Genomic DNA, 27,940 nt, shown 5'->3' with positions numbered 1-27,940 from the left:
GAATAATAATCAGAAGACAAATGTTCCTGACACAGGCTGTAGGAAGGGCCCCTTTCCTCTGTGGTGGGACAGGGGATTGATTCATGAGCTGGTTATTTAGCACTTGCTCTGCTTCTCCCAAGCACTCACAGGGGAGGATCTGCTATTTGGAAGGAAATTCTGTGCCACAGCAGTTGGTGTGCTGCACTTTGACTTTCTTGTTTTAGAGTGGTCTTTGCAATGTCTCCCCAAGGTCAACAGCTAATGGATTTATTATTTAGTCTGGAAAGATGCAGAGAGACATCCAAACCTCTGGGGGTGGAGGGGCCAGTGCTCTTCCAGGTAGAGCGTGTGTGGGCGCTGACTGGCTCTGCCACTTCCTTCCCAGGACTTAGGAGCGCCGAGACGCATCCTGTGGCATTCGGGAGTGGTCCTTAAATTGCTCCAAAGAAGCACATAGATGAGAGAGCAGGAAGGCCCCTGGTGGGACACAGTGAGCTGCACTCGGACTACTACAGCCAAGGCTGGACACAGCTCTACTTAGTACTCATAGAGCTGCTAGTTGGCTTCCTCAAAGCAGAGATGGAGCGTTCTGGGGGAAGGCACTGCTAGAGTTCTCTGTAGGATACACACAGGACACTGAGGCGGCTAGCTCTGAGAGGCAGAGATGAGAGAGGCCGGCCACTAGCACTTGGATGACAGGTAGCACAGTGCAAGCAGGGCAGGCTTTGGAATCATAACAGACCTGGGCCCAAACTCCTGTGTGCCACTCTGCTGAGCTATGTGGCCTTCGACAGTTTCCTTCTCTAATCCGCCCATGTATAACTGGATTTAAGCTCACCGCACCTGGGGCTGCTTTGAAGCGTAAATGAAATGAGCAGTCTGATAAGAAGCATTCAATACAGGAAGGCACGCACAGACGCCTCCGTGCCACTGCAGCGGAACTCAGCAAGGGGTTCCACAGGCTGCGGCTGTCTGGCCTCATAATAACAGCACAGTTCTTCAACTGAATACTCTTTTTGGAGCACTTCTTGGGATCTTCTATGCAGTTTTAGTGCATCCTAAAAGACAGGTGGCAAACAATTCTCAAAGTGAGACTTAACTCCATCTCAGTACAGCTGATTTGCCTGGGCTCTGGGCTGGGGACAGAGTGACGGACGGCACAGGGGAGAGGCTGTGGAACTGGAGGGCGAGTCGGCATCCAGACCAGACCGTGGTGCTGCGGCTGCAGCGAGGGGGTGTGCGGGAAGCCACGTCAGGTGAGCGCTGACGCCCTCCCTTCCCTTGTCTCCTCCGGCCATCTCTGTGTCATTCCGCTCTGGTGGTAACTCAGAACACTGACGTCTTCCTGTCCCAGAGCGTGTGCTGTCAGCACTGCACCTGGCTTGCCTTTGCGACTGTAGCGATTAAACACTGTCCTCTCGTTTTCAGAGAGCCACTCTCAATGGATTTCCAACGTGAAGCCTGCACTGCATCCACCCAACCTGGGGCCCTGAGTGCACGGGGAGCAGACCTGCAGGTGCTGGGCCCGGCCCTGTGCCACAGCCCCGCCAGGGCCTTGTCTGCAGGCCTCAGAGGCTGCCTACGCTGAGAGAATCTGCCAGCTGCCTGTGGAGAGCACAGGGCTTTGGGCCCACCTGCCCAAACTGCTGCAGAGGGGTGGGGCTGCAGAGGGCCAGCGGGATTTGGGAATGGCGGTTCTGGCGTCCCAGGTCTCGGTCTCTGCACTGCCAAGCTTTCCTCCTGCCGGAGATGAGGCTAGCATCCCACACTGGCAGCTTTTTTCTCAGGGCACAAGAAGAATTGGGACTGTCTTTCCAGATAACAATGAAAACTTGTTCTGAGCCTTTGTGATAAGAAATAAGAAAGACAATCATTCCTAGAAGCAGCAGGAACAGAAAACCATCTGCACAAAAGGCACAGCCTTCTCGTTGTGCACGGTGGCTCTCTGAAATACGCATTTCTGCAAACCTCGTGTTTGGTCTGAAATAACGCGGCTCTTCAGGATCAGAGGCTCTTGGCCAGGTCCTGCTTGAGGAAGGGAAAATCAGGAGAGGCTGTGGGTGAGCTCTTTGCACTTTTGTCCCTGGTCCCAAACTGGTGAACGACTCCCCTGGTGCGGGTGTGCTGCTGAGTTTCCCTCTAACGAGCAATCCCCAGTGGTTCAGTAACGGCCCCCTCATGGCGAGGGACAGAGCTGGGACGGACGCCCGTGCTAGGATCTCCATGGACGGCAAGGGCAGAGTGAGTTCCTTGGTACCCTTTCATGAGACAGCTGCAAAGCCAGAATTGCAGGACTCCAGGGAAATTTCAGTGATACCCCCTTCCTTTTTTATTAACTAAAGAATAAACAAAACTTCAACCTCTCGGGAGCAGTTTTTAATACGCAGAGAAAGACCAAAGCAGAAGGAGTTACTGTGTCTGCCAAGCGTGGTGAAGAACCAGCACTTATTTACAGAAAGTGGGCTGGAGTGAAGCACTGGTGGCCCTGGCTGTACCCAATGAGCAGAAGCTACTGAGAAGTGACCAGGTGAATCTATGACCTGTGCATGGCGGTCGGGGGCAGGCTCTGGGGTGTTCCGTGCTCAGCAAACCCATTCCCCTGGACGACCCTCGGCAAGCTGCTGACCCTGTCCAACCTCATCGGAAAACGGGGGCAGTGTCAGCAACTCATTCTGGGGGCTCCTCTGTATGTAAAGCAAACGGTCAGGGGCCCTCCAGCTGTGCCCATCACCTCTAGGAGACTGCTATCTGCCCAAGTCTTGACAAGTTTGGACAAAGAGCCTTTGTCTCCTCTGTCCTTTCCTTGCTCTTCCACACTTCGGCCTATCTGTCCCCTCTTTCCTCTCCTTCCTCCCGGGGTGGCCTGGCTGGAAGGGCTCAGGGTCCCTCCCACTCCCCAGCCGCTTCCATGCTGGGTACAGCACTGGCCTTGTGCCTCCTTGCCCACTGTCGTGCATCTCCTGGGGGCTGTTCCTCCTGGGCCTAACCGTAAGCACACCAAGAGCCATGTCACCGTCTTCCGTACACAAATGGCATCCTTCTGCCAAATTCTGTTTTCCAAGCTGAGAATCCTCTGCTTCCCCTCTTGTCTCGTCGTCTCCCGCCTGTCTCTCACTTGCAGACCTGGCCCCAGTCCTGAGCCCCATGGGCATTTCAGGCAGGCTCCTTGGCCTCTGCTCTCAACAGCCCTGTCCCCATCCCACATTTTATTCTTTCCCAGTAACAGAAACTATATCACACTCTTAATTGTTAAATTAAGAGACAGTGTCAAATATTCCCTCCTTTTTTTTTAAAAGAAGCATTATCGGTAGCATTTATCCTGAGAAAGAAAATCACATCCGCAGAAAATGAAGTGATTTTGGTTGCAGTCTGCTCGCAAAGAACCGAGGAGCCCTGGGACCTCCTGAAGATCCTCTTCATGAACTGTGCGTCTCTCCACTTCCCATCTTCCCGGCTCGGAAGCCTCCCGCCTCCCACTCCAGTCTAGCCTCGGCCTCCAGATCCCGTGTTCTTCCCTCAATGGCTGACTGTGCCCGGGTGAGCTGGTTTGGGATGGGATGGACCTGGCCATCTGCCTGGTAGGTGCCTCTGAGAGGTGCACGGCTGTGTGGGAAGGGGTAGCAAGGTTAGACTCAGCTGTGTTCTACAGTGATGACTTCTGAATAACACCTTCTGCTTTTAGAAGACGGTTTTGTTCAACCAAACAATGAAGGGCTTGCCTTATCAAGCCCTCAGTAATCCCTCCATGTGAGAGCAGGTCAAATTTGCTTTAAGTTGAGGTGTGTGTGTGTGTGTGTACGCGTCTATTTGGTGTTCCAGTGCACTTTCTCTTTGTACTAAAACTCTCTCCTCCATAGCAACATGAAGGATGATGATTGCTTTTTGTGGAGCCAAATACATTGCTCTACACTCAACAAATATTGTTACCCGACTCCCATTCCAAGCCTGGGGGGATCTGGAGTCGCAGAGGAATAGAACCTTCTGACAAGGTCTGCAGTCTGAGTGTAATTCTCCTTGCGAAGCACTCGTTTCCCAGAGGAATAGCCAGTGATGGATGCCACTGTCAGAAACCCAGATGCACACTCCCATACATCAGCCAGGAAAAGCCGCCAACAGCTCGCCCAGCAGGCCAGAGCTGACTCACCCACTTGCCCCCCCAGTGGGAAGAGAGGTATCAGGCAACCCAGGGCAGCAGCAGGAAACAGACAAAGGGGAAGGAGTTAGACAGGGTTGGTTCTTGTGGGTCCTCGGTTCCTGTTGAGGGCTGAGGGTGTGGAACCGTACTGCTGTGTGAGCAGGGTCAGGGGGAGCCTTGGGAAACGTGTGGCCTGGGAGTGTGCTGGCAGCTCTGTTCCGGTGCTAGTAAGTGGACATGTACAGCTCTACCCATGAACTTTACTCCTTATACAGCTAAGGATGATGGCTCTGTCTTCCTCGTGGACGGCTGTGATCTATCTACGCTAAGCTCATGCTATGACAAGTAGTCCCTTTGGAGAGCAGGTCTGTGTTGACTGCAGCAGGAGGGGTGGTGCAGCTGGTCATGGAGAGGTCTGAAGAGTCAGGATACTATGGGGTGAAAGGGTGGAAGCCGAGCGGCAGGCCCACAGGTAGCTTGTGAGTGTCGGGTGCTTTATCGGTAGCGGCAGGCCAAAGCATTGACATTCTTAACCACATAAAAGCCCATGGTGACTGGAGGGATGACCAATGTCCGGCCGGCCCGCAGGGGGCGGGGCTTCAATTCTGGGAGTGTCCCGTCGTCCACCATGACTAAGGGCTGGCCATTCAGCTGCACTGACCTACAAGGAGGAAAAACAGCATGGGACTCATTAGTGTATCATAGAGGAGCCAACACTGCAAAGCCTGGGTAGTCCCAGGTTGCCTGCCAGCCCTGGCTGACACCTGCTGTGCCCTCAGGTGCTGACCAGGTATTTAATCATTCACTAAACATCCCAGCAACCCCCTCGGTGAATAACTTCGGTTTACCCCATTTCATCTGGGGTGGCTAAGTGACTTCATCGAGGTCACTCAGCTTGTAGGTCTGGGAGCCAGGGTTTGAATCCACGTAGTCTGGCTTCAGAGATGTCATTTAGACCAGTGAAAAGTCTCAGTGATACAGAAGTCGGAAATGTTTCACGCTTTAAAATACAGTAGCAGCTCGATTTGACTTTTTGACCTGAAGACTTTTTACCTGTGGAATGATGCATGGGCTTCATACAATTTCAGAAATCTATTTGTCTTGTTTTTTTTATTAATTGATCTAATGCATTGGAGAACTGCATGATGTCACTTTTCTAGGGTTATTCTGAAGAGGGACAGATAATTATCTATCAATTCTATTTCCCTATTTAACAGATGTTTCCATTTTAGTAACACAACAAAGTAGGTGGTGAAGTCGGTATCTGTGACCTCGCTTGCTTTTATCTCTCAGTGTAGCCAGCCATTTTCACCCTGAGAAGGGTACCACATGCACAGCAAACTTAGAAGAGAAACAGCCCACTTCAGCTGGATGGAGGGAGATGCCACCCCCATGGCCTGTGATAAGGAATCCAGGCAACTTGCCAGCTGTTTCTGACAGCCATGTACCCAGATGGAAGCTCAGTTGTATGGGTCAGTAGAAACGGCTAGAACCCGGCCACCAGCTGGAAATAAGGTGGTGAGTCAGCCCCAGAGAATCAGCATTGCGGAGTGATGAGTGTTTCTGGGCCTTGCCCAACCTTCAATGTGATAACATTGCAGTGATGTCATCCAAGCCGTAAAGGGAATAACATGTGATAAATTGGTAGGTCTTTGTTTTCTGTTACTTCTGTGCTATAAATGATGGGCAGCTTTAGAGAGAGAGAATCAGACCCATGCCCAACAGAGCAGACAATTCCCAGAGATAAGAGGGTTGCAAATTGCTCCCACTGGAGAGCTGAGCACAGGAGAGCTCCAGACCTGGCCCCACATGGATATGTTTAGGCTGGGTCCAGATCTGACTGACAGGCCAGAGGCCCCCCCCTCCCCCCGACACCCGATAGAATGGATGAGGAGTGAGTGAGCCAGAGGGGCACTCCCGGGTGAGGAGGTAGGTCTGCCTCCGGAAGCTGGGGTGGAGGAACTGAAGGTCTGTTTGATCTCATCAGATATGCAAGCAGCTTCGGCTTCTGAGCACAAGGAGTGACCCTTGTGGAGAAGCCAGTGTGCTCACTGCAGTGGGAGGCAGCGTGAAGAGGAAGATGCACCTGCCCAAGAGGCCCAGATGTCTTCGCTGTGTATTTTCACTCTTTTGTTTCAGGTGCTGCGAGTAGTCTACAAGCAGACGGGAGCGCAGTGAGATGCAGTTCCACAATTCTGATGAAACTCTCCAGAGCGCTTATATTTATGTAACTGCTCTGCGGGAAACCCTTCAGTGTGCCTCCCCTGTATGAGGGTACTTCAAAAAGTTTGGGAAAAGTTGCATTAACAGATAATCTTGGAGGGCCGGTGCGGTGGTGCACTAGGTTAATCCTCTGCCTGCAGTGCCGGCATCCCACATGGCACCAGTTCTAGTCCTGGCTGCTCCTCTTCTGATCCAGCTTTCTGCTATGGCTTGGGAAAGCAGTGGAAGATGGCCCAAGTCCTTGGGCCCCTGCACCCATGTGGGAGACCAGGAGGAGACTCCTGGCTCCTGGCTTTGGATTGGCACAGTGCCGGCTGTTGCAGCCATTTGGGGAGTGAACCAATGGATGAAAGACCTTTCTCTCTGTTTCTCCCTCTCACTGTCTGTAACTCTACCTCTCAAGTAAATAAATAAAATCTCTTTTAAAAAAGGTAATCTTGGTAAAAACATTTGAAATCATGCATAGTTATCTCACAATATGCACTTTTTGAACTGTTTGAAGATTCTACCTATGCATGGATTTCAATTTTTTTTTAACTCAAAATAAATTTATCCTCTAACAGCAGTTTCTATACACTTTTTGAAGTACTCTCATATACAGAACTAGGTGGAAACCTTCTGAGGAATTAGCCAATGTCTTTGCAGGTCCAGATGATACCAAAGCACTGACATCTTGGGGTTCTGGGAAGTGCAAAGCTAAGTATGATGAGAAAACCTTTCAAAATCGATACTAGCAATGAGTAGCTATTCAAGAACAGGCCTCATTGTGATTTCCTTATTGACCAGCTAAAAAGTTAACTTGGGTGGGACCAGGAAATGTGGTCAAGACCCTGGACTGACATCTCGAATTCTAGGAGTTGGTTGCTAATTTGCTACATGGCATTGGCAAACCCCTTAACCTCACTGAACTGCAGCTTCAGCATCTGGGAATGTGATGCAGGCTGTGGTGTCAAGGAAGGAAATAAAACACACGACCATGCTTTGGAAGCACAAAGAGCCGAATACACAAGAGGTCGTGTTCTTGTTGTCTCCTCGTTGCCACCATGCGCAGACAGACGCTTTGGTCCCTGTCACATGTGAGTGCTAGGTGGCAGATGCTTTTTATGGCTCCCTTCTGACAATCTTCTCTTCGCTTGGCTCCCATGTTTGATTCTCTGATTCCCTCTCTCCCTCCCCCCTCCCTCTCCATCTCTCCCTCTCATTTCCTCTTTCATTTCCGGATATTGTTTCCTTTTGAGGGGCTGCTCCCCTCTCTGCCTCTCAGCTGTTGGGGTCCTTGGGTGCTCTCACCCACAGCCATGACTTGGGTCCCACCCGCACGCTGATGTTTCCCAAACCCATATCTGTAGCCTAGATTCTTCCTCCAAACTTAGGTATCTCCACTCTGTTGGCCACAGGAACACCAAAGGTACCACGCCCAAATTCAACATCTCAAATCCTGTCCTATCTCTGTCTTCAAAAATAATTTTTGTGACAGAACCACCGTGTATCCAATCACCCAAGCCGAAGCGCTGGAGGTCTTCTGAGACTTCTCCAACTGACAGATCTAGGGCTACTAAGACAATCAATTCTACCTTTTAGTAGTTCTCAAATCTGTTCCATTTTCTTACCTCACTGCTCTCATTTTAGTCCAGAATTAGAATACTTGACTCCAAATTTATCTGTGCCACATGCCAGAGTGGCCTGTTCCTGTCACTGCACTGCTTCAGACTCTACCTCCTCCCTTCCCCTTGAACATGGACTATTAACCTAAACACCAGCTACCTCCCCAGTCTCAGATCCCCTTTACTCTAGTGCTCACCATGGGTCACAGCCCTCTGGGAGTGGCCGTGGGGTCCGTTAGCAATTACTGTGTAAGGATTTCATCAATCTTTTTCAAGAAAGATATTTAAAACAACATTATACTGTGGGAAGACCATGCCACTCATTGACATTGAAAAGGGAGAGGCCAGGCACTCCTGCTCCAATACGACATTAAGTGACCTGCAGTTTGCTTCCAGGCCACTGTGTGAGGTGTTCCCTCCACCTGGAGTACAGCCTTGTCCTCTTTTGGACAAGACTGCAGCAGGACCTTGCAGGGCCTGCCCAGGAGTTGTCTCCCCTGGACAATCTTCTCTGACCTGGGCTGAGTTACGAGCCCCACCTCCGAGCTCTCAGCACTTGCCTGCCTGCTCTGTCCCTCACTGGGCTGTGAATCCTCAGTGTCTAAAGGGACTCGATATTTCCTGAGAAAGTGACTAGACTTTTGAAGTTCTTCTGTTATTTCTGGTCTTCCTGGGTTGGATTTCTCCAGGTCTAAAGAGGCTCCCTAGAGGTGTGCTGAGTGTCTTTACAGCTTTCATTAACTACCAATTACTCTCGCTCTCAGTGGGGAGGAGAGATTAGATCTGCATTATCACCATTCGCACAGTCACTCACTAGATAACTTATCCCAACCTGACACAAGGCCATCCATCACTGCTGGGGTTTTTCATCCTTAATAAAGATCTCTATGACCTTCACTTAGCTAGGTCAACACGACTGAATTTTGTAGGGTTTGTGTGAGACCCTGAGTCCTCATACATCCTTATCTACAAAGACCTTTCACTTTAAAGATGAATGATACACATTGTCCTCCCCTCTCTATTACTCCTGCTTATGTTTCCCTTTTCGTACTTATCTCACTGCCTAGCGGAGTCACCTCGTGCTAAATCTAACAGCACGTTTCATTTATGTACACGGAACAGCTGGTAAATCGGCAAACACAATACAGGAATGATGAAAATCACTGATGATGGGACACTATTTGTGCAAAGGGCACTGTGCTATGATTTCCTCTGTTTCATCTGGTACCCAAACCCACTGAGGCGGCTGTTAGCACCCCTCGAGTACAGCTGAGGAAGCAGAGTGCACGGCCAGTGGTAGAGCTGAGATTCGCACGAAGCTTTAACTGCAGTCGTATGTGAGCTCCCTTGTCACAAGTGATTGTGAAAGAGCCCTGTGAGATCCACAGGGCAGGATTATTATTGTTGTAACTTTACTGTTGTGACGAGGTCAGAGGTTAAGTGGCTTGGGCAAGGTCACACAGCTAAGTGGCTAAGTGAGGTCTCGGATTCTGGCCTCCTGACCATCTCTTTCTTCTATTTCCTGGTGTTGCTCCAATTCCAGGTGGCACTCACTAGGGTCATATTTCTTTCTTTGGAAACCTTTCTTATCATATTTTCGTCATATTCTGGGACTTCCTTACTGGCCCACGATTTCTCAAAGCAAGTGCTAAATGATCTGGCCCAGGCTGAACTATTTCTCTTGCCTGAACTGCTGAGGGCATTAAAATTATCCAAATATTAGGACAACTGCATTTTATCACCATTTGTTTTTACAAAGTCTGAGTTACTTTCCAATTCCTACACTTGCTTTCTTAATCTTTCATGTTATTTGAAATGGGATTCAATGTGTCACCGTGGAGTCAAGTCCTCTGCTCCCCCGGTCTCTGTGGGAGCCCCTTAGCCTGGTCACCCTCCCTGCCCCCACCACCTGTCTACAATCTCTGGCGTCCACAACTTGTGGTTTCTGATAGCCATGGGTATTTAAGCATGGGTTCAACCGTTCTGAGGTCTCAGGGGAGCAAGTCTAGTGAGCATGTCCTTTCCCTATCGTGGAGATAATGTGTTAGACTCTAGTCTGGCACAGCGGGTACTTCCATGGGGAAGTGTGTGTGTGTATCAGCAGCAGACTTGTTGATGTCTGGTTCGGGCTGGCATGATCTCAGTTGCTGAGTGGGAGGTGAAGGGATTCCGAGAAAACTGGCTCCACTGCAGCCACGTTGAGAAAGTTATTTGCCTTCTCTGAGCCCAGGCATCTCCATCTGGATGAGGAGCACTGATTGACCAGATGGACCTCGAGAGCCCTCGGGCTTGACCGTTCTTCAGGCACGTGACCCATGCCTGACAGCTAGCCCGAGCCAGACTAATGCCAAATTCGGAGTGCTCCCTCCTGAACAGAAATCCGGCCACGCCATCGGCCTGTGTAAGTGTTCAGCAGCTTCCCGCTCATCTTAGGACATTGCCCAGTCCCTGTCAGCGGGCCATTTTGCCCTTTTATCTAGCTTAGGCCCCTAGAAGCTCACCCTAACTCCTGTCCACTCCAGCTCCCCACCACCGTCTCCTTTCACCGCGCATTGAATTTTGTTAGTCACGGTCTTTCTAATCCCAGTGCTTCCTTGGTGTCGTTCCGCAGTCTGGAACTTCTCCATATTCTGCCTTCTTCTTCCAGCTTCCTTCTCCTGGCTACTCGCTTCTCTCTCAGGTGGGGCTCCGTGCAGCTTCCAGGTGCGCCACGTGCCCAGTACTGCTTGGGCCGCAGCACCTAGCACAGGTATGTGACGGCCAGCGGCAGGAGACAGGAAGCCCGGCTGAGCCCGGCGTCGCCGTCAGTAAATCACATGCTAGATATAGATATGGAAGTAACAGAACTACAGGGAAGGAAAAGCCACTGGAAGGTCAGAAACTTGTTTCAGCCTAGGCTTAGGGCATTCAGTGCGCAGGTGAGGTCCCCGTGTCTGAACTGTTATATGAAAGGGAGGGAAAGAAGGGGAGAGAATGAATGAGAACTCGAATGTGTGCGCTCGGGTCTGTATCAGCCGGCACACACGGCTGGTTCCCAGTCTCGGTCCAGGGTGCTCTCCTGTGCGCCACTAGAGGTCACTCTTGTCCTACACAACAGTGCCGGCCGAGCCAGCCTTCGCGGTGGCTCCCAGGAAGCCGGAGCGCGGGGGCCTGTCCCCACAGCCTGCTCTCCAGTCCGGGGAAGGCCGCGAGATGTGGCCTCTCGGAGGAACAAATCCCAGTATCAATCAAATCCCAACCCAAACTTCCTTGCGGTCCTCTTGGCAGGGGGCCCACCAAATGTGGAATGTAGCCTGATATTAAGGAAACGTGCGAACCCGGCCTGCAATTCCTGCCGGGGTGCCGGCTTCCCGGCCCGTGTGCAGAGAGGGGGTCGGCTGCAGGTGTGCGGTTGGCGCCGGGCTCTCGCGGGTCCCAGGTCCCGGTGCCGCGCCGGCCCTGCGCTCCCCGTCGCCCGCACCTGTTTGTGCTTTGGTGTTCCCCACGGCCCCTCGCTGAGTCGGGAAGCTGGTATGTGCAGCCCCTGCCCTCTCCAGGTCACAGGCGGGTTAGAGCGGAGGGGCCCCGGCCGGGCTTCAGGAGAGAGGGGCTCTGCTCCCTTCTCTGGCTCTGAGACAGCCTGTGTGTGCATGTGGGGCCTCTTAGAAAGGACGTGTGCCTGAACCGGCTCTGAGTGTGGCCACCACGCTGAGCCCCCCGCCCGGCAGGGCTACCTGGTCCCACCTACCCCACTGCAGTCAGAGCCCTAGGACACTGGAACACTCCCTGGGCGGCTCCCACACCTCAAGGTCAAGGGGAGTTGTACTTCAAGTGTGCCCTGCAGCTTTTCTCCTGTGCTTTTTCATCAGTCTGGAATCCCGCGGACTCCCTGGCTGTTTTGGTCGTTTGGGGAGTGAACCAGGGGATGGATGATTCATAGTCAATCCCTCTCTGGTTCTCCCGTCCTCTATTTCTGTCACTCTGCCCTTCAAGTAAATGAATGAATGGATCTTAGAAGAAAAACAAAAGCCTGTTCTTGCTCCAGGTCCTGGCAGATGTGGCCCGGTCCCAAGGCTCAGATGGGAGAGGGGCAGAATCTGCACCTGCCTCTGCCAGCCTGCCCTGCCTGCCCACTCACTTAGGAAGAGTCCTGCGCTGAGTCACTCTGCCGCTAGACTGCTTTGTTCCACGTCTTAATTTTCAGTAGCACATGGCTCCGTGTCTTCTTGCCTGTGACATTTCACCTAACACTCGTGGAGTTCCACTCGGTCTCTCGCGTTCTGACGTGGCTGTCTGGACACTGCAGTCTCTTCCTCTACCTTTGTTAAAGCACGGGAGACTGTAAGAGACAAAGTGGGGGAGAAAGCTCCCTGTCCCCCCACCCTCCCAGGAGCCCACACCCCATCTGAGGAAGCTCCTGGTCTCTGAGCCATCTGGAGCCCGGTAAGATCGCGGCTCTTCACCCTGCCCTCAGAAGGGCAAACTGAAACAATGACCAGTTTTGATCTAGCTTCCGTGTCACTGACTAGAGGACACCAGTACCTTCTACAAACAGCTGGGCACTGGGGTCAGGCAGGGGCCGGGGGGTGGTGTTGCACAGGCAAGTTGTTCGGGATATAGGTTTTCCTGTGTGTAGTCAAGTCTGGGGTCATGCTTTGATCTGTGTTCCATCCAAGCCAGAATGATTCTACCATGTACTTCTGAAGGCTTAAACCAACTTAGCACACTTGGCAGGCATGATGAGATCCTAGCTAAGGAACCTGGATTTATACTGGTATTGTTGACTTCCAACAGAGGAGGGAATCGTTTGGGGGCAACTGGGGAAGAAAATTTGATTCTTCAATCATCTCAAAGCTCCATGCCTTGGGCATATCAAACTCAAACCACAGGACAAATAGCATTAGCTATAAAAACCATAGGACACAATAGGCACCAGCTATAAAACCATGGAGACTTTCTTATGTGGCTACTCTGCCTTCCCATCCCCCACCGAGAATTGATGCCAAGGTCACTGGCATTCACAAGTGGTGTTTAAGGAGCATTACTCATAATCCACTGTTCTGTGCGTTGTGGAAATTTCATTATAACAGACTTGATCTTTACCCTCGAAGGCAGAAACATGGAAACATGCAAATATGTGGCCATACACCCTATAATAAACATATTACGCAATCAGCAGAGATAGAAGAAAAAGAACATTCAGTTTGCATTTCAGGGTCTTTGGCAGTCTGGCCCTAATATGTCTTTGTGGCCTTTCCCCTCACCCTTCAAAGCATCCTATATCCCAATCACATGAGATGATTTACCCCCCCACCACCACCACCACCATGAGCCTTGAACTTTTGTCCTTCCAAACCTTCAGTAAACCCATCCTGGAACTGCCTTCCCTGTAGCACTTCCCAGAACATGGCTCATCTGAGAAAATCACAGATTCCCAGGTCAGAAATGGTCTCTTCCTTCTGTGTGCTCCCAGTTTCTGGATCTACTCTCATGTGATCTGTTCTGTTTAGATGTAATGGATCCTTAAAGCAGAAGCACCAGATTCCCCAAGCCTTACTTGCGTGGGGCTGGAAGAAGCGAGCATTGGGGTTCAGAAACAGTCTCTTTTCAGACAGTTCACAGCTATGTGAAGAGTCAGCAGAGGGCAGGGCGTGTGTGCACACAGGCATGCCCCCAGACAGCTTTTTCCTACGTAAAAGTATGAGCTAGAGGTCTATAAGCCATACCCCAGGCTCTATGGACAGCTATTCAAGTATGTGAAATCGAGGAGATACGCATTCCAGTTTTGCTGGCCTTTTTTCCTGTGACATCAAGGTGTGCTGGGGGAACCCTCAGAAGTCCCTTGGGGCTTACTTACATTTGTCCATCACCAACCCATGGCCTCTGGAAGGCGCAGAGAAAGCCAATGATAAAGGCCATTTCTCAGTCCACCAGGACTGCCCATGTTTCCTGTTTCCCTGCCACGCCCCCGCCCCCCCGTTTAGAACCGACTGTTCAGAAACATGTTAACGATACCCGAAAGTGCTCATCTCCTACGTTTTATCTGGGATAGAGTGGGAATCCCTGCCTGCAACAAGGGTCCCCAATTGAGTTGGGGTGGGGAGAGGAGAACACAGCCTTGATGGACAGCTTTGCAGAGGCTTTCCAGCTGCTGGGAATGAGCTGGAAGAAAATATATTCCTGACTTGAGGACAGACGAGAAACTCTTGGAAAGTAACAGTGAAAACCCTGGATTCCTAAACATCTTGGTTTAAGATGTCAAGTCACCAGAAAATATAAAAGCATTTTATAATCCTCTAATCTACACAGTGATCTGCACATTACTAATCAGGGATTTACAACAAAACAAACAATAGAAACCTTGGGGGAGCCAATACTCTTCCACTCAGTCTCAGAGAACTCCCAGGGGCTCATGGCAGGTTCGCACCTTTGGCAAAATGGCTTGGTGCCTGAATGAAGAATATAATCTGGGAGAAATCAAAGAAATCAAAATGCAAATCATCTAGGATCTTGTTCCAGCAGTTTATGGAAGGACAGTGGTTCTCAACCTTGGCCGCATATTTGAATCATCTGGGGAGCTTTAAGAAACACTGGGGCCTGGGGCCCAGCCCAGAGATTCTGGTTTAATTGGTCTTTGGGGCAGGTTGGGCACTGGAATTTTTAGAGCTCCCCAGGTGATTCAAAGTCGAGCCAAGGTTGAACACCGGGGGTAGAAGAGGCAGGAATATATTTGCAGCGGGGCATGGAAGGAAACTAAGTAATTTTCTCACCACTACATTTTGAATCTATTTTGAATAAAAAGTTTTTTTTTTTTTTTTAAACTCTTTTGGAGTGCATGCCAGAAGGCCACGTTTTTTAACCTGAAACAAAGATGGGAACTTTTCAAAGGCAAGTTTTGCTGTTGTATAGACTGCAGTGGGCCTTTCTGCCATCGGGACAGAGCTGCTTCAGCTCCTGCTTGCTCTCTGGCATGCACAGCGGGGAGATGGGTGTGCTGGGGAGGGACGGTACAGCGCTCTGCCGGATGAATTAAGGACCAAACCAGGTGAAACCTTGGCACTGATCAGGAACCCTGTGTTTCCTTAACACTGAATAAATACACACTCCTTGGAAGACAAGTCCTAGAAAGTTCTTTAGATTTCTCTCAATTCCTAGATTGTGCCATAGTGAGCTCCCAATGGACAAAGAGTGGTTCAAGCTCTCTTTAGGCAGAGGAACTAGGGATGAAGAATAGACCACTCGGTATCCCAGGTGTTTCAGAAACGTGTATAATTATTTACTTTGATCCCACAGGCATTGGATATAGCTCCTGTTTCTGTGCCACAAGTACTCCCAAGGGTTAAAAGGATTTAAATAGCTCTAAGTTACGTGAGTAACTCTGCACTAACTGAAATGAAGGATCATTCTCTTCTCTTTCCTTTTTTGATAGACTTCTTGAGAACTTTGAGGGACAAGCATTTTTATATGCATATATTTGCCGGCATCTATTTATATTTGTGCTGCTGACAGTGTCTATTTCAGCCTTTCTGAACAGGAACAGTAACCTGAATGTCAGTGCTCAGGATAGCTACCACTTGCCTGTTCACGAGCAGCCTGCTTCTAGATCTCCCAGTCCCAGGCACCTTCCTTGCCACTGGGTGCTCCCAGCCTCCATGCTGTCCTTCCTCCTGAGGGGCTCAAAATGGCCTGGGACCAGGGCTGCAACTAACGGGGTTGCACCTGTACCAGCAGAGACTCTTCCTCTGGGTGAAAGAGGTCTCCATTCTAAGTTTTGCTTTTTTTTCAAAAAAGGATCCTCTTTTTTCCTGATTTTTAAAACCAGTACCTGAAGCTCTGCATGGGTTAACAGCTTTCCTCACCCCTATCAACCTGAACAGGACAACAACTGAAGCTCTTTATCTCTGACTACCAAGGCAAATTCTCAACAGATTAGAGAAATTAATATAAAAATGAAACAGTAAATAAACCAGAAGAAAGTAAAGATGCATATTTATCTGACTTCAGGAATATAAATACACACACATAAGTGGAATGGAAGAAACCATAAGGCAAAAGGCATATTTAACTATATAGAAAGGGAGCACTTCTGTTTGTCAAGGTAAGAATCTGAAAGTGAAATTGTTGAAAAATAGCAAATAAAATACTGGATAAAATATTTCAGTAAGTATGACTGATAGCAAAGGGAGAAACTGTCTTATTAGAGCAAATTTAATAAAACAGATTAACATCCCAATAGAAAAATAAGCAAAGAACATATAAGACATGAAAAATCATTTAACATCACTAAACTCAAAGAATATAAATTAAATAAGAATGCCATTTTCCATTACGAATTTGGTAAGAATGTGAAAATGTTACATACTGTGTTGGTGAGGTGAGTTATAACAAGAAGTTCACATGTCCTACTCCTTCTTCAAGTAAGCTTGGCTAAGGTAGGGAAATTTGAAAATTAATCCTTTGAGATAAGGTCCTATATCTTGATAGATTCCAAGATGAGCAATCTGGAAACCAGCTTGTTCAAGGAATGGCTGAAGGAGCTGAGAGTGTTTAACTTGGAGGCTGGAACTTTAAGGAGAGTTCTACTGAAAAACTGTTATAAAGATCTACGCTGCCTAATTTTCCAAAACAAGGGGAGAAATGTCAAGAACATACCCTTTGTCTTCAGAAGGTTTACAGAAAATGCATATTATGAAAAAACCATGCATATATTTCAAGATTTTTTGGCACCAAAATAAACTTTGAGATCCATTTTTCCATGAAATTTTTAAAAAATGATTTATTTTATTTATTTGCAAAGCAGAGTGACAGAGAGAGAGAGAGGGAGAGACAGAGAGAGATTTTCCACTTGCTGGTTTACTCCTCAAATGGCTACCAAATTTATGAGCCTGGAACTCCATCTAGGAACTCCATCAGGGTCTCCCATGTGGGTGGCAGGGTCCTAAGTACTTGGCCATCTTCAGCTGCCTTCCCAGATACATTAGCAGGGAGCAGAGTCAGAAGTGGAGCAGCCGGGACTTGAACCAGTGCTCTGATATGGGATGCTGGCAGCCGTGGCTTACCCTGCTGTGCCACAGCACAGAGCTGTCTACTCCTAAAGCGTGCTAACTTGTGAGACAGACCAATCCATTAAACAGATGTTGAACTCTGTCTTTCAAGGACAACACAGGGGAAATCTTTGATGCACAGGCATCTTTCTAAGTTTTTCCTCTATAAAGTCATCTTTTAATAACTACAGAATGTTCAGAGTGGTTCCTTTTAAAAAAGAAACTAATTTAAACAATCCCAGATAAGTGAAAGTAATGGAAACCTGCAGGCATACATCTGGCTGATCAGAGCTCAGAAAATCCAGGTACCCACTAATATTGGCAGAATTTAAACACTGGAATGTCTTGAGTCTTCTGAGATACGTGGACTAATGGCCCCTGGTCTCAGAAAACAGGTCTTCAGGCTTTGTTTTTGAGTGTGTGAGAAGTCTTGGTATAAAATTCTTGGAGTTAGGGTTTTTCCCGAAGATCCTTTTACCAGGTCTATCTGTGGCCAAAATCTAAATGTAGTGCTTCCAGTTATCATTAGTGAGGGATTGTGGTGGGCCAGGTGGTGGCCAATTCTGTGCTCAGGACTTTTCACATTAGCTGCACTCTGCATCCAGAGATGAGGTATCATAATATAGTCTGTTCCAACAAGGACATGAAGATATTTTTAAAGTCTTAGCACCTGGGAGTTACTGGAGTATTTTCAGAACCATTCTGTTTGGTTAACATCAAATGACACCTCCCTAAAGGCTTGCAGTGAGATGCCAGTGTTTTTCTTTGATATTGGATTTAATGAGGGTAAAATCAAAGCAAAAGTTATATCCCAGAGAGATGGAAAAAATGAGCAGTGGTTTGTGGAAAAAGGAAAAAAAAAGATGTTTATTTCTTCACAGAATAGGCAATACGGTTCTTGGTTCATAGGAGCCTTGAGATCTTTTTCAGTTACAATCATGGCAGCTAAAGGAGAAACTCATGAAAATATGGAATTTAAACATTAATGTGGAACCCATTAACTCCAAAGCAGAAATGCTCTGCACCTCTATTATGGCACAGCCCACAGGCTGCTTCCTGTTAGTTGTTTGTAATAACAGAGATGCACTCTTTGAGGGTAGGGACCCAGAATTCTCTCCCTCCAGCCTCACTCATTAATAATTAAATAGCTCTTGAAGGCCAGGCGACAATGTGGCCTAGCGTTAGGATGATCAAGGGACACTTGGGTTGGAGGCATTCACACTGAACTTGACATTCCCACATCTCCCCTAATTTGTCTGCTTGCAATTCCTGAGTACTCAGTGTTGGCATCACACTTCTTTACGAAGTTTAGCCAGGTTAATTACCACTGCAGTTAGGTTCCTGAAGAGGAACAAGTCACTTCCAGTACAGAGTAGGGTCTCATTAAAAATTGATAAATGGAAGATATTTCTTTTCCCTTTTCCTTTGGAAGCCACCTTGGAGAGCATCTTTGCCTCAGAAATGTATCTCTGAGGGCGGATTCCACTGGGCATTAGGGAGCTCAGAGTACCTGTGAGTCAGAGTATAATATATTGGGTCAGAGTATAATATATTGAAGTTGATTCTCATAGATCTCAGATCAAACTAATTTAATTATCTCTTTGTCTCAGAACATAGAAGAAAACAGAAGGGAATCCCTCAATTTATTTGCTTTTTCTAGAACTCCATGGCTGGGAGACAGTTTTAAGTAGCTAAGAGAATAACTTTTAAGGAAAGCCTGAAATTAGGACTTGTGAAGAAAAGTTAAAGATCCGGGATGACTTAGTCCAAAGGCGAGAGCTGATGGGTAACCTAATACTCTTCAAATAGATTCATTCTATCAAGAGCCTGAGGTGAAATGAATCCAGACAATATAGAGACAGAGTTCACTTATCCATCCTGTATGCTTATCCTGTGAATTATAATTTTCTGTGACTGGGCCACTGGAGTAGCACATTGTTGAAGAGAGTGCACTGGATTAGAGGTCAGGGGAGTGGGATGGCAGGTGCTTTCTGGCCTCATCACTCACTAGTCTTGTGACCCTTGAATAGGTCACTTAATGCTCAAAGCCTCAGTTTCTTCAACTTTAAAATGGGAGAGGGGCAAGAATTGTTCTATATGCATCATGGTGCCATTCAGAAGGTTACATGAAATAATCACTATTAAAACTTTCGATTACCTCTAAAGTCACAGCCTTAGGTATGGTGGGCCCTAGTGTTCTTATAAATCAATTGTTAAGAGAGGTTGAAATTGTGGCCACTCTCTTCCCAGAGGTCTTTAAACATTGGGCATTCTCTGATCCACGTGGCTTAGCCAAAACTGTCTGAGGGCAGAATAAACTAGATTACCTTAAAATGTCATTCCACCCCAGTATTCTTAGCATCTGCCAGTTCCCTGAGGCCGACGTCCCCGAGTAGAACAGCTGAGCTGTTTCCTTTTTTCTAACCTTTGGATTATTTGCCTTCCACATGGAATTGAACCAGATATGTGCAAAACCCCTGGTGTCTGACCTAAGACCTGTTCTTAGTCTGAGCTTTCCCCGGAAAAATCCTTTTACTTTTGCTTTGCTTAGTTTAGCTTCATGTTGCTTCTTTGTTGAAAGACATTGGACATAAGTACGTCTCAGGTAGAAAGGATTCTCTAGAGGATAACGTTTATTCGTGTGTGATGACATGAGGCAATGGGTAGATTCCCTCTTTGGTGGTGGTAGAGCTTCCCCAAAAGGTGTTCTCTGACTTCCCCAGAATGGGGACTACTCTCCCAGGTATGAATGGGGCCATCTTCCTAAAGGGCAAGACAGGAGGAAACACAACAAGGGAGGGACCCATGTAGTGGAATGAGAAGGCCATGCCAAGGTGGCCACTGGCAAGCGAGCATCAGTTACTCAGGAATGGCTTTGAAACCCACCTGGCAACGCAGCCTGCCTGGCAATAGGCTGTGATTGGATGGCTCTGGAAACTGCCTGGCAACAGGCTGTGATTGGTTGGGGTATAGACCGCCCCTTGACCAGATTGGCTGGTCTTGGCTATATAAGCTGTTGTACCAACTGTAATAAACGAGTCTGTGGGCTGCTTGCCTCAAGCCTGCTTTCACCCGACTCCCGGGGTCTGTGTGTTGACTCCGCGCCTCTTGCCCCCACCATGCTGCTCCTCTCAGAAATGAACCCACTGCAACATTGTTGAGAAATCAACCGCAACAGACCCAGAGCTGGAGATCTGCTGGGAAAAACCAGCCACACGGTTTCTGCATTCCCTCTCACAGAACCGGCAGCTTCTCTGCGTGGCACTCCGATAGCTTTGAGAAACTGCTTCGCTGGGGACCAGAGAGACCACTGCTTCCCAAGATGAGGTGGAGAAAGGTGAAGGTGGGGTGCTTCCCAAGATGAGGTGTGAGTGGAGAAAGGTGAAGACGCTGCAGTCGTCTTGAGCTCATGGGAGCAGTAATCTGTTATCCCAGCTCCCACTGAGTCAGGACTCTGAGAACACCCCGTGAGAAAAGTCCATGCTGTCCTCAGACGAGGGGAGCTGGTGCAAGGTGAGCTCGCTTAGAGGTGAAATCTCTTCTACATCGTACTCCTTGGCTTTCTGTCATTTTGGAGTATTCTGGGCCAAATCTGTTTAATTTCACTTGGTGAGCCTGTGACTATCTGAAGAAAGTTCTTACAACTTACGTTACTTTTCTTCTCTGATCTGAACTCCATTTCCTTCAGCCATTCCTTGAAGACTATGTATTCAGACAGAATCCCCTTCCCTTGCAGTTTTCTAAAACTTCTATCGTATGGGGCAGAGAGCACTCACCTTTTATCTGGTTCTCAGAATGAGAGCAATCTCTTACCTAAGGAGTTGAGACCTGAGTGGGCTTCTCCTCGGCTCACTCACTGAGAAGGGTAACAGGGACCTGTTCTGTGAACCTGAACACCTAGACCGTGTCTCACTAGTGGCATCAAGTGTGCTTCCCGTGTGACAGCTGGCATCCCTTAGCTCCCAGTTCACGTGCAGATAACCCTTTTAGAGATTTCGAATCTTCCCAGCCATGAGGGCAATTCTAAGAGAATGGAAATTATCCCACGCCCTCAACTTCAAGTTTTCTGGCATTTCCCTTTTTCTGAACCCCAGACCAACTGGTGGCTTTGGTGGGGCACTGACTTGCTCTATACCCTCTTTCTAGTTCCTCTAGACAGGAGCACTTACACAATCTTCTACTCCCAGAACTTTATATTCTCTTCTGAGCAAACATGGCTTCAGGCTATAGCAAGGAATTAGCACAGAACACAGAGCCTGGCCCCAGAGGCTTATAAAAGAGAGAAAGAGAGACCAAAGGCTGAAATCACTTCCTACATTTCCTTTCATCCTTCTCAGCATAGCCTGCTTCACTGAAACCAAAGCCTTCCTGTGAGCCCCTCATCCCAGAGCCACCGAGGGCTTTCTCGTCAGTGGTTAGGGCGCAGAGGGCTGGACACTGGGCTGTGTGCGGGACTGTCCCTGCCTGGCAGCTTACAGGCTGAGAGGGCGAAGCAGAGGCTCAGAGTCCCCGTGTCCAGCACAGAATAGGTATGAAATTAGCATAATTTACAGGAGAGGAATACATCCTGAAAAGTGAGCGAAGGGCCCATGTTTCACACAGTGTTAAAGGGAGCGTCAAGGGCTGCACGCCAGTCTCTCTGACGTCTAATCTACAACTCTCTGATACAACATGTGTGAAATCATATGTGTGTAAACGTATTTATATTTCTAGATGTATGTGTGTACACGGGAAGTGGAATTCACCTATGGAGACGGCTTTATTTCACCCATATCCTTTAACTTGAGTCTCACAAGAATCACGTTTGACTGTTAGGAAACAGGTTTCATCATGCAGATAAATGGGAGCACCGGGATTCAGATTCGGGTCTTCTAACTCGAGCTCCATTGTTCTTCCAGTTACAGGACATTACTCACTGATCTCAGTAGTTGTTACCAAACCCCTCTTTAGGATCCCTGTGGAATGAATTTCTCTTTGTCCTTGTCCCTCTACTGTATTATTAACAATGGAACACAACTCCCCATCAATATGCTGACAAGGTGATGATAGCAAAATTTGAACAACAAGCACATTGCTAGCCAGTGAGACTCAGTCACTTTAGTCACCACGAGGACAGGTACAGGTGGGACAGGGGCCAAGGAGCAGTCAGGCTCACACAGTAAGGAAATTATGCTGAAGGCAGGGACACCGGGACGGGGCAGACAGATGGCGTAGGTGGCCTGTGTCCTTGGTTGGTGCAGAAACAAGCTCATGGGAAGATGCCACCCTATGCCTACCACCTCCTCCTGCTTGTTTACGTGATTCTTAGCAAACCCTTTAACATAATCTTAACAAATGTCCTAACATATTATCTCAAAAATCTGGGAAGACGTCTTTGTAAAAGAATATTCTTAGGGAAAGTGACTGTTTCCCTCCACTTCCCCCACAGGCTAGAGTTCTGTGTTGAGAGAAAGGAAGGCAATGGATATTTATTATTTACTATGTGTCAGGAACTTTACGTACAGTACCTCATTTACTCTGTTCCACAGGAGAAGTTTTACAGCTGAGGAAACAGGCTCACAGCGATTACAGAACCTGCCCAGTGCACAGCAGGGATGGAGGCATTGGCCTCATCCATGAAAGCATTTGGCACGTCCTTCAACACAGGGCCCATGGTCTTCCCAACACCAGGCAGGTTCAGCTCCTAAGCTCTTCAGCCCAGAGGACCTTAATCTATCACAGTTACTGCCAGGAATTAGCCGCTCTGCCAAATGGCTATTGCTTGGCAGCAGGAGACTTAAACACACTCGTGGTCCCCATAAACTCAGATCCTGGACGAGAATTTTAGAGCTGGAAGGGACCTCATCAAATAAACAGCAAGCCTTGAATTCTGCAGTTGAGGAAACCGAGGCCAAGGGCTTAGGGTTAGGGGATTTCCTGGTTCATGTGGTTGATTATTTAGTGGTAAAGCTGGGACTAGAATTAGGTACCTTTCTTAGGATGGAGGCCAAGAATCTAACACACCAGCAATGAACTACTGGGAAGCAGAGAGACAGGAATTGAAATACCCAAGAGAGTCCTAGTGATAGGCAGGATTAGGAAGAAAGAAATGTAGAAGCAATGTACCTGTAGCCAGAAGAAAAAAAAGCCATATGTGAACCAAGGCTGAACAGATCGAGGGTGGGCTAAAGAGATTCAATAAGTGACTTCCCAAATTGTGTTTTGTTCCATTGCACATGCAGTTGGAAGCCAAATGCAAACCACCAAGGTTGCAATGAATCAGTGAACAATTATAGCACAAATATTTGTGGGCAGCTGTGGGAGTGCAAGCCACCTGCTCCAAGTTTACAGCTTTGTTAAACTTGGTAAACATCAAAAAATGAACGGGAACGCCCCCTGTCTGTACAGCATCCCATACCCCTCCTGAGTGGCCTTGCTTGGGGTGGACTTGCCCTTGACCAGGTCCTTCTCATTATGGCCTCGAGGTGCTTTCTGTTGGCAGAGATAAGTGCTGCGGATAGTCTGTTGCAGCGTCTAGGGAGGTGGAGAGTTTGAAGGGGTCTTACAGACCACAGATGTCATCTCTCTCATACTGCTCAGACAAAGAAATTCAGACAGAGTAGTGATGTTCCCAAAGTCATAAAATTATGGACAGAACTGATTCTTGATCTTGAACTTTTGACTTTTTGTCCAGTGTTCCTTCCTCTATGCCCCAGGAAGATTGCAATGATAAAAATGGAGTTGTACCATTATAGAACTGGAAGGGACATGGTTTTCAATTCCCAGGATTCTTGGTTGCCACATGACCAGGGGGTGCTTTTGGCATTTAGTGGGCAGGAGCCACAGACACTGATCACCTCACAATGTGATAAGTCTGCATCATGAATTCTCTCTCTCAAATACCAAAAATACTCTTTTCAGAAATATTTTTGTCCACCATTTGACTTAACAGTTGAAGAAGATTCTAAACCTAGGGACAGGGAGGAATCTGATTAGGGTCCTGAAGAGAGGAGTCAGCAGTTCCTCAACCCAGGCTGCTCTTTGTCCTACCCTCCTCCCACTGAGCCCCAGTGAATCAGTAGCGACCTTGATGCCTTCAGAAAAGGGGTGACTCTGTCTCCTCCCACCATGCTCCGGCTACATTGGCTCCTCGGTTGTTTCTACGTCAGCACTTACTTGGACTTCAGGCCCTCTTGCCCATAGGGCTGCAGCAAATACTGGTGGACAAGCTTGTCCCTGAGAGTCCCAGCCAGTTTGATTTTCTTTCTTGATCGATGCAGGTTGATGATAAAAAGTGTAATGGACCCACGAACGTAGTTGTGGCTGAGATCCAGAGGGAGGAAGGGAAAAGATGGAAACAAAGTGGTCAGTTAGATGCTTCTGAATAATTTATAGGCTGCACAAAATAGGACCACCCCAGAAAAGGGCACTTACTTTATGGGCTTTGGCCACCATAGCCCTTCACAAACAGGAAGGCCTGTTATTGTGGTTTCCTGCAAAGAAGATAACTGCTTCCCACCATACCCCTTTTGCTTTTGTTTAAACTACTGCAAAGGTTTTAGAATTTCTGAGTATGGAAGTAAAACATGCTGATTACAAAAAAAAAATAGATATACAGTGGAAAAAGAAAATTTCCCACAATTCAGCAACTTGAGATATGTCAACGTGTTGGTACACATCCTTCCAGTAGTTTTCAGTTATTAATTTGACAAATATTTATCAAGTACTTTGACATGAAACTGAATCTTTAGAAAATTGGGATCACACAGCTTTTTTTTGTGTGTTAATGAACATCTTAAACATGTTCCTATGTTATATAATTCTATATAACATAAACTTTTTAATCAGAGAAATGCAACATAATTTATTAATCGTCTACTTTTGCAGAATTACGTCGTTTTCAATTTTTACCATTATAAATTATATCATACTCTCTGTAAAGTGAAGGATTAAGCCTCTGACTATAATGTAAATAAAAAATGTTATCTCAAAAAATTAAAATTATGTCATGAAGGGCTTCATCGTACATAAATTTTTGTACTTCATAAGCATTTCTGATGGCTAAAGTCTTAGAAGTTGAAGTCACTAAGTCCAGAGGAATTACATTGTGGAATTCCTAAGCAAATTTTCCAGTTCATTCCCAGTTGTGCCCTTCTTGTGGGGAGATTTTATGCCCCTGCTCTGTGAAACCCTAGGCCTCATGTGATCAGATAGTTTGCTTCATCTAATGAAATGTGGGTGGACATGTTCAAATCTCTGGGAAGCAGCTTTAAGAGACAGACCACGTTTTGCCATGTCTCTTTTCGCTCCGACAGATTGAGAGTGTTCTGGAAGAGGCTGCTCGGTTGACTTGAGCGCTGCCAGGAAGATGATGTGGAGCAGAGCTGCAGCTGTGCTGTGATGGACATGTAGAGCGAGTGAGAAATAAACTTTCTTACTGGAAGTCATGGCGATCTGGGGTCTTGTGATTACCACAGCACAGCTTTACGTATCCTGACAAATACACACATTTTAGAATACTGGTATTCTTTACAAAGCTTGTACCAATTTTTTCCCATCATCTCTATATCCATTTACTCATACTTTTAAGAATAATGGGCATTAACATTGAATAATACTTTGACAACCTGAGAGTTGAAAGGAGATTTCAGTGTCATATTAACTGGTACTTTTTTCAACTCATATTGAGGTACAGCATTTTTTTTTTCATTTGCCCACCTGCCATTTTATTCCTTCTTTTGTAAACTGTTCATATCCTTTGCCTATTCTTTAATGATTTGTAAAAACTATTTATCAAAGATAGCATCCGTTGTCTACATATGTGTTGTCCAGTTTACCCTAATTTTCTTCGACTGTCTCAGTTTGTTCATATTGCATTCTTATGTATAAAAGTTAAAAACTTTTATGTGGTCAAATGTACTTATCTTTCTGACTTCTGATTTTGCTGTTTTATCTATCCCAAGATTATAAAACTATTCACTGTTCTGGAATCCTTTAGCACGAGATGTTCAGAAGCCTGGGAGAACTATATGGCTCCATGCAAGAGCCTTTCAGCATGTATCAACAAAACTCTAACGATTTCCTTCACTCTGAAGGAAAAAGACCTTGTTCCTAAGGGGTCCCTCAGGGCCCCATCTGGATGGGTTAATGAGAGGAAACAGAAAAAATGACTGCCCTGCATTCAAAGGAAGAGTTCAGAGAAACTCATAAGTCAACTTTGCCCAGAGGAAAACATCATTCCTTGTAGAATTTCCCCTTTCCATCTCAGGGTCACTCATCTCTGTTTCTAAAGGTGCTAATTAAGAGTTGAGTGGCCAAGGGCAGGTCAGTATGATAACTTGGGATATTTAAAAAAAGTATCGTTCCCAGAGCTCCTCTCTGGAGATTTTGATTCATTTCATTTAGGATTGGGGCCTGAGAATCTGTATTTTTAAAATGTTTCTGAGCTATCTGGCAGATGAGTTGAGTTTGGCTACTACTTGCTTAGGACCATCCGTTGGGGCTGTAAGAAGAAATCCCAGTATATCCTGCTGGCTGTGCATAGGATGATTTTTCATGTACCAGTAGGAGGACACTTTGTTGTATTCAAGGTTTTTAGATGCCTGCATTTGTTTTGGTAAATTATTAAATGAATCTCCTATCTAATTTGTCTTCCTTTGATTCCTTTAAATCCACTATAGCATGTGAATTCGCTTTGTAGGCAAAAGAGTTAGGTCAGAAGATAATGTCAATTGATTTGAGCAAACTTGTATCACAACAGCCTGTGTCAGTGTTGACCATCATTAAAAGAATAACAACTAGATTCCTTTGGTGGGTTCTCAGATTAGCTTAGCGCATGTGAAAACTTGAAGTCATTCTGGGCTTCAGAGTGTGAGTGAAATAAATGTGGGTGGGCACCAATTTTTTCAGACTCTGGTAAACCCTTTTGCTAGCTACTATGAAACAATACTCTCCAAGGTCGGCGGTAGAGCAGGGTGAGAGCCATGTGCTTGCATTTATGAGTTTTTCTTCTGCAGGGCTGGGGAAGAATGAGCCCTCAGAGACTGCAGAGGAGAAGGGTGGGATGTGGGGAAGTGGTGGGTGGAGGGGAGGCCTGAGGTCACAGCACTACTGCAGGGAAGCTGTCTTCCCAAGCAGCCTGGCAATGGTCTGTTTTCCACGTATCTGGTTCTCCTCGGGAAGATGAACCAGCGCGGGCCAGGTACCAACATGCGGAGGCTCTCACAGCTCATGGAGTCTCCCCAGCTGGGAACTGGCGTTGAAGAGCACTTCAGCCATCTCTCTCCCTGCTTGGCCGAGGGGCCAGGACGTTAAGCGGAGGACACATTCATGGCTGAAAAGCCATATTGCTGAAGAATCTATATTGCTTGCTCACAGAAAAATAATCCTGGAGGAGTATCTGTTCCTCAAGAAAACTGCATCTGAAATCCTGGCCTGCAGGCAACTTTTGACCTCTGATGCTGTCAAATTCAGGTGGATTTTGGTTACTGTAGTGAATTCCCCTTTCTGGAGAGAAGCTATCTGGGTAGAACATCTGTCTCGCTGCAGGTCTCACGCATGGTGAGACTTTTTCAACAGCAAAGGCTCCAGGTGTCTGGAGTTCATCTTTTCTGGCTGTTCTGTTCCTGCTTGACATCTTTCCTGTGTTGCCATAGGAGGAGGAGGAAGTGAGTCAGGGAAGGAAGGCTGGAACCAGACTACGCCGAGTGTGAGGGTGGGGGACGTCATATGGGAAGGTGCATCTTGGTTTCCAGACAAAACAGTCACGTTCTAGAAACGTCTCCAGTAAAGCTGGAAGGCTGGGAAAAGGAAGGGGAGACAACGCTTTGCAGCCCATAGTCATTCCCAGCTAAAGTCAATGTGCTCAAAAATTGGGTTGGTCCGTTGTCTCCAAATCTAATTCAAAAGTTTTAGGTTTGGTAAAAGTCAGACCATGTTTTGCCAAACATTTTTTCCCCTTAATTTCAAAGCCCCTGTGTATTTTAAGGGAAATT

The 27,940-nt window shown here is 47.3% G+C and overlaps 1 protein-coding gene across 3 annotated transcripts in view; it reads right to left on the bottom strand.

The window, feature by feature from the left end:
* Positions 1-4,612: 4,612 nt before the first annotated feature.
* The window catches only part of HPSE2 (heparanase 2 (inactive)), a 680,289-nt gene continuing 656,961 nt past the window's right edge, over positions 4,613-27,940 (bottom strand). For all 3 annotated transcript variants that reach the window (XM_062214714.1, XM_062214715.1, XM_062214716.1), the window contains 2 exons: positions 24,123-24,269; positions 4,613-4,778 (listed from right to left, as the gene is read on the bottom strand). In XM_062214714.1, the coding sequence (XP_062070698.1) occupies positions 4,613-4,778; positions 24,123-24,269 (313 nt within the window). The remainder of the gene's footprint in view (positions 4,779-24,122; positions 24,270-27,940) is intronic.

The sequence above is a fragment of the Lepus europaeus genome, chromosome 17 (genome assembly GCF_033115175.1).
Source record: "Lepus europaeus isolate LE1 chromosome 17, mLepTim1.pri, whole genome shotgun sequence".
In the NCBI taxonomy this organism is placed as follows: domain Eukaryota; kingdom Metazoa; phylum Chordata; class Mammalia; order Lagomorpha; family Leporidae; genus Lepus; species Lepus europaeus.
The sequence above is the reverse complement of the archived record's forward strand: the minus strand, read 5'-3'. Positions and strand labels throughout refer to the sequence as shown.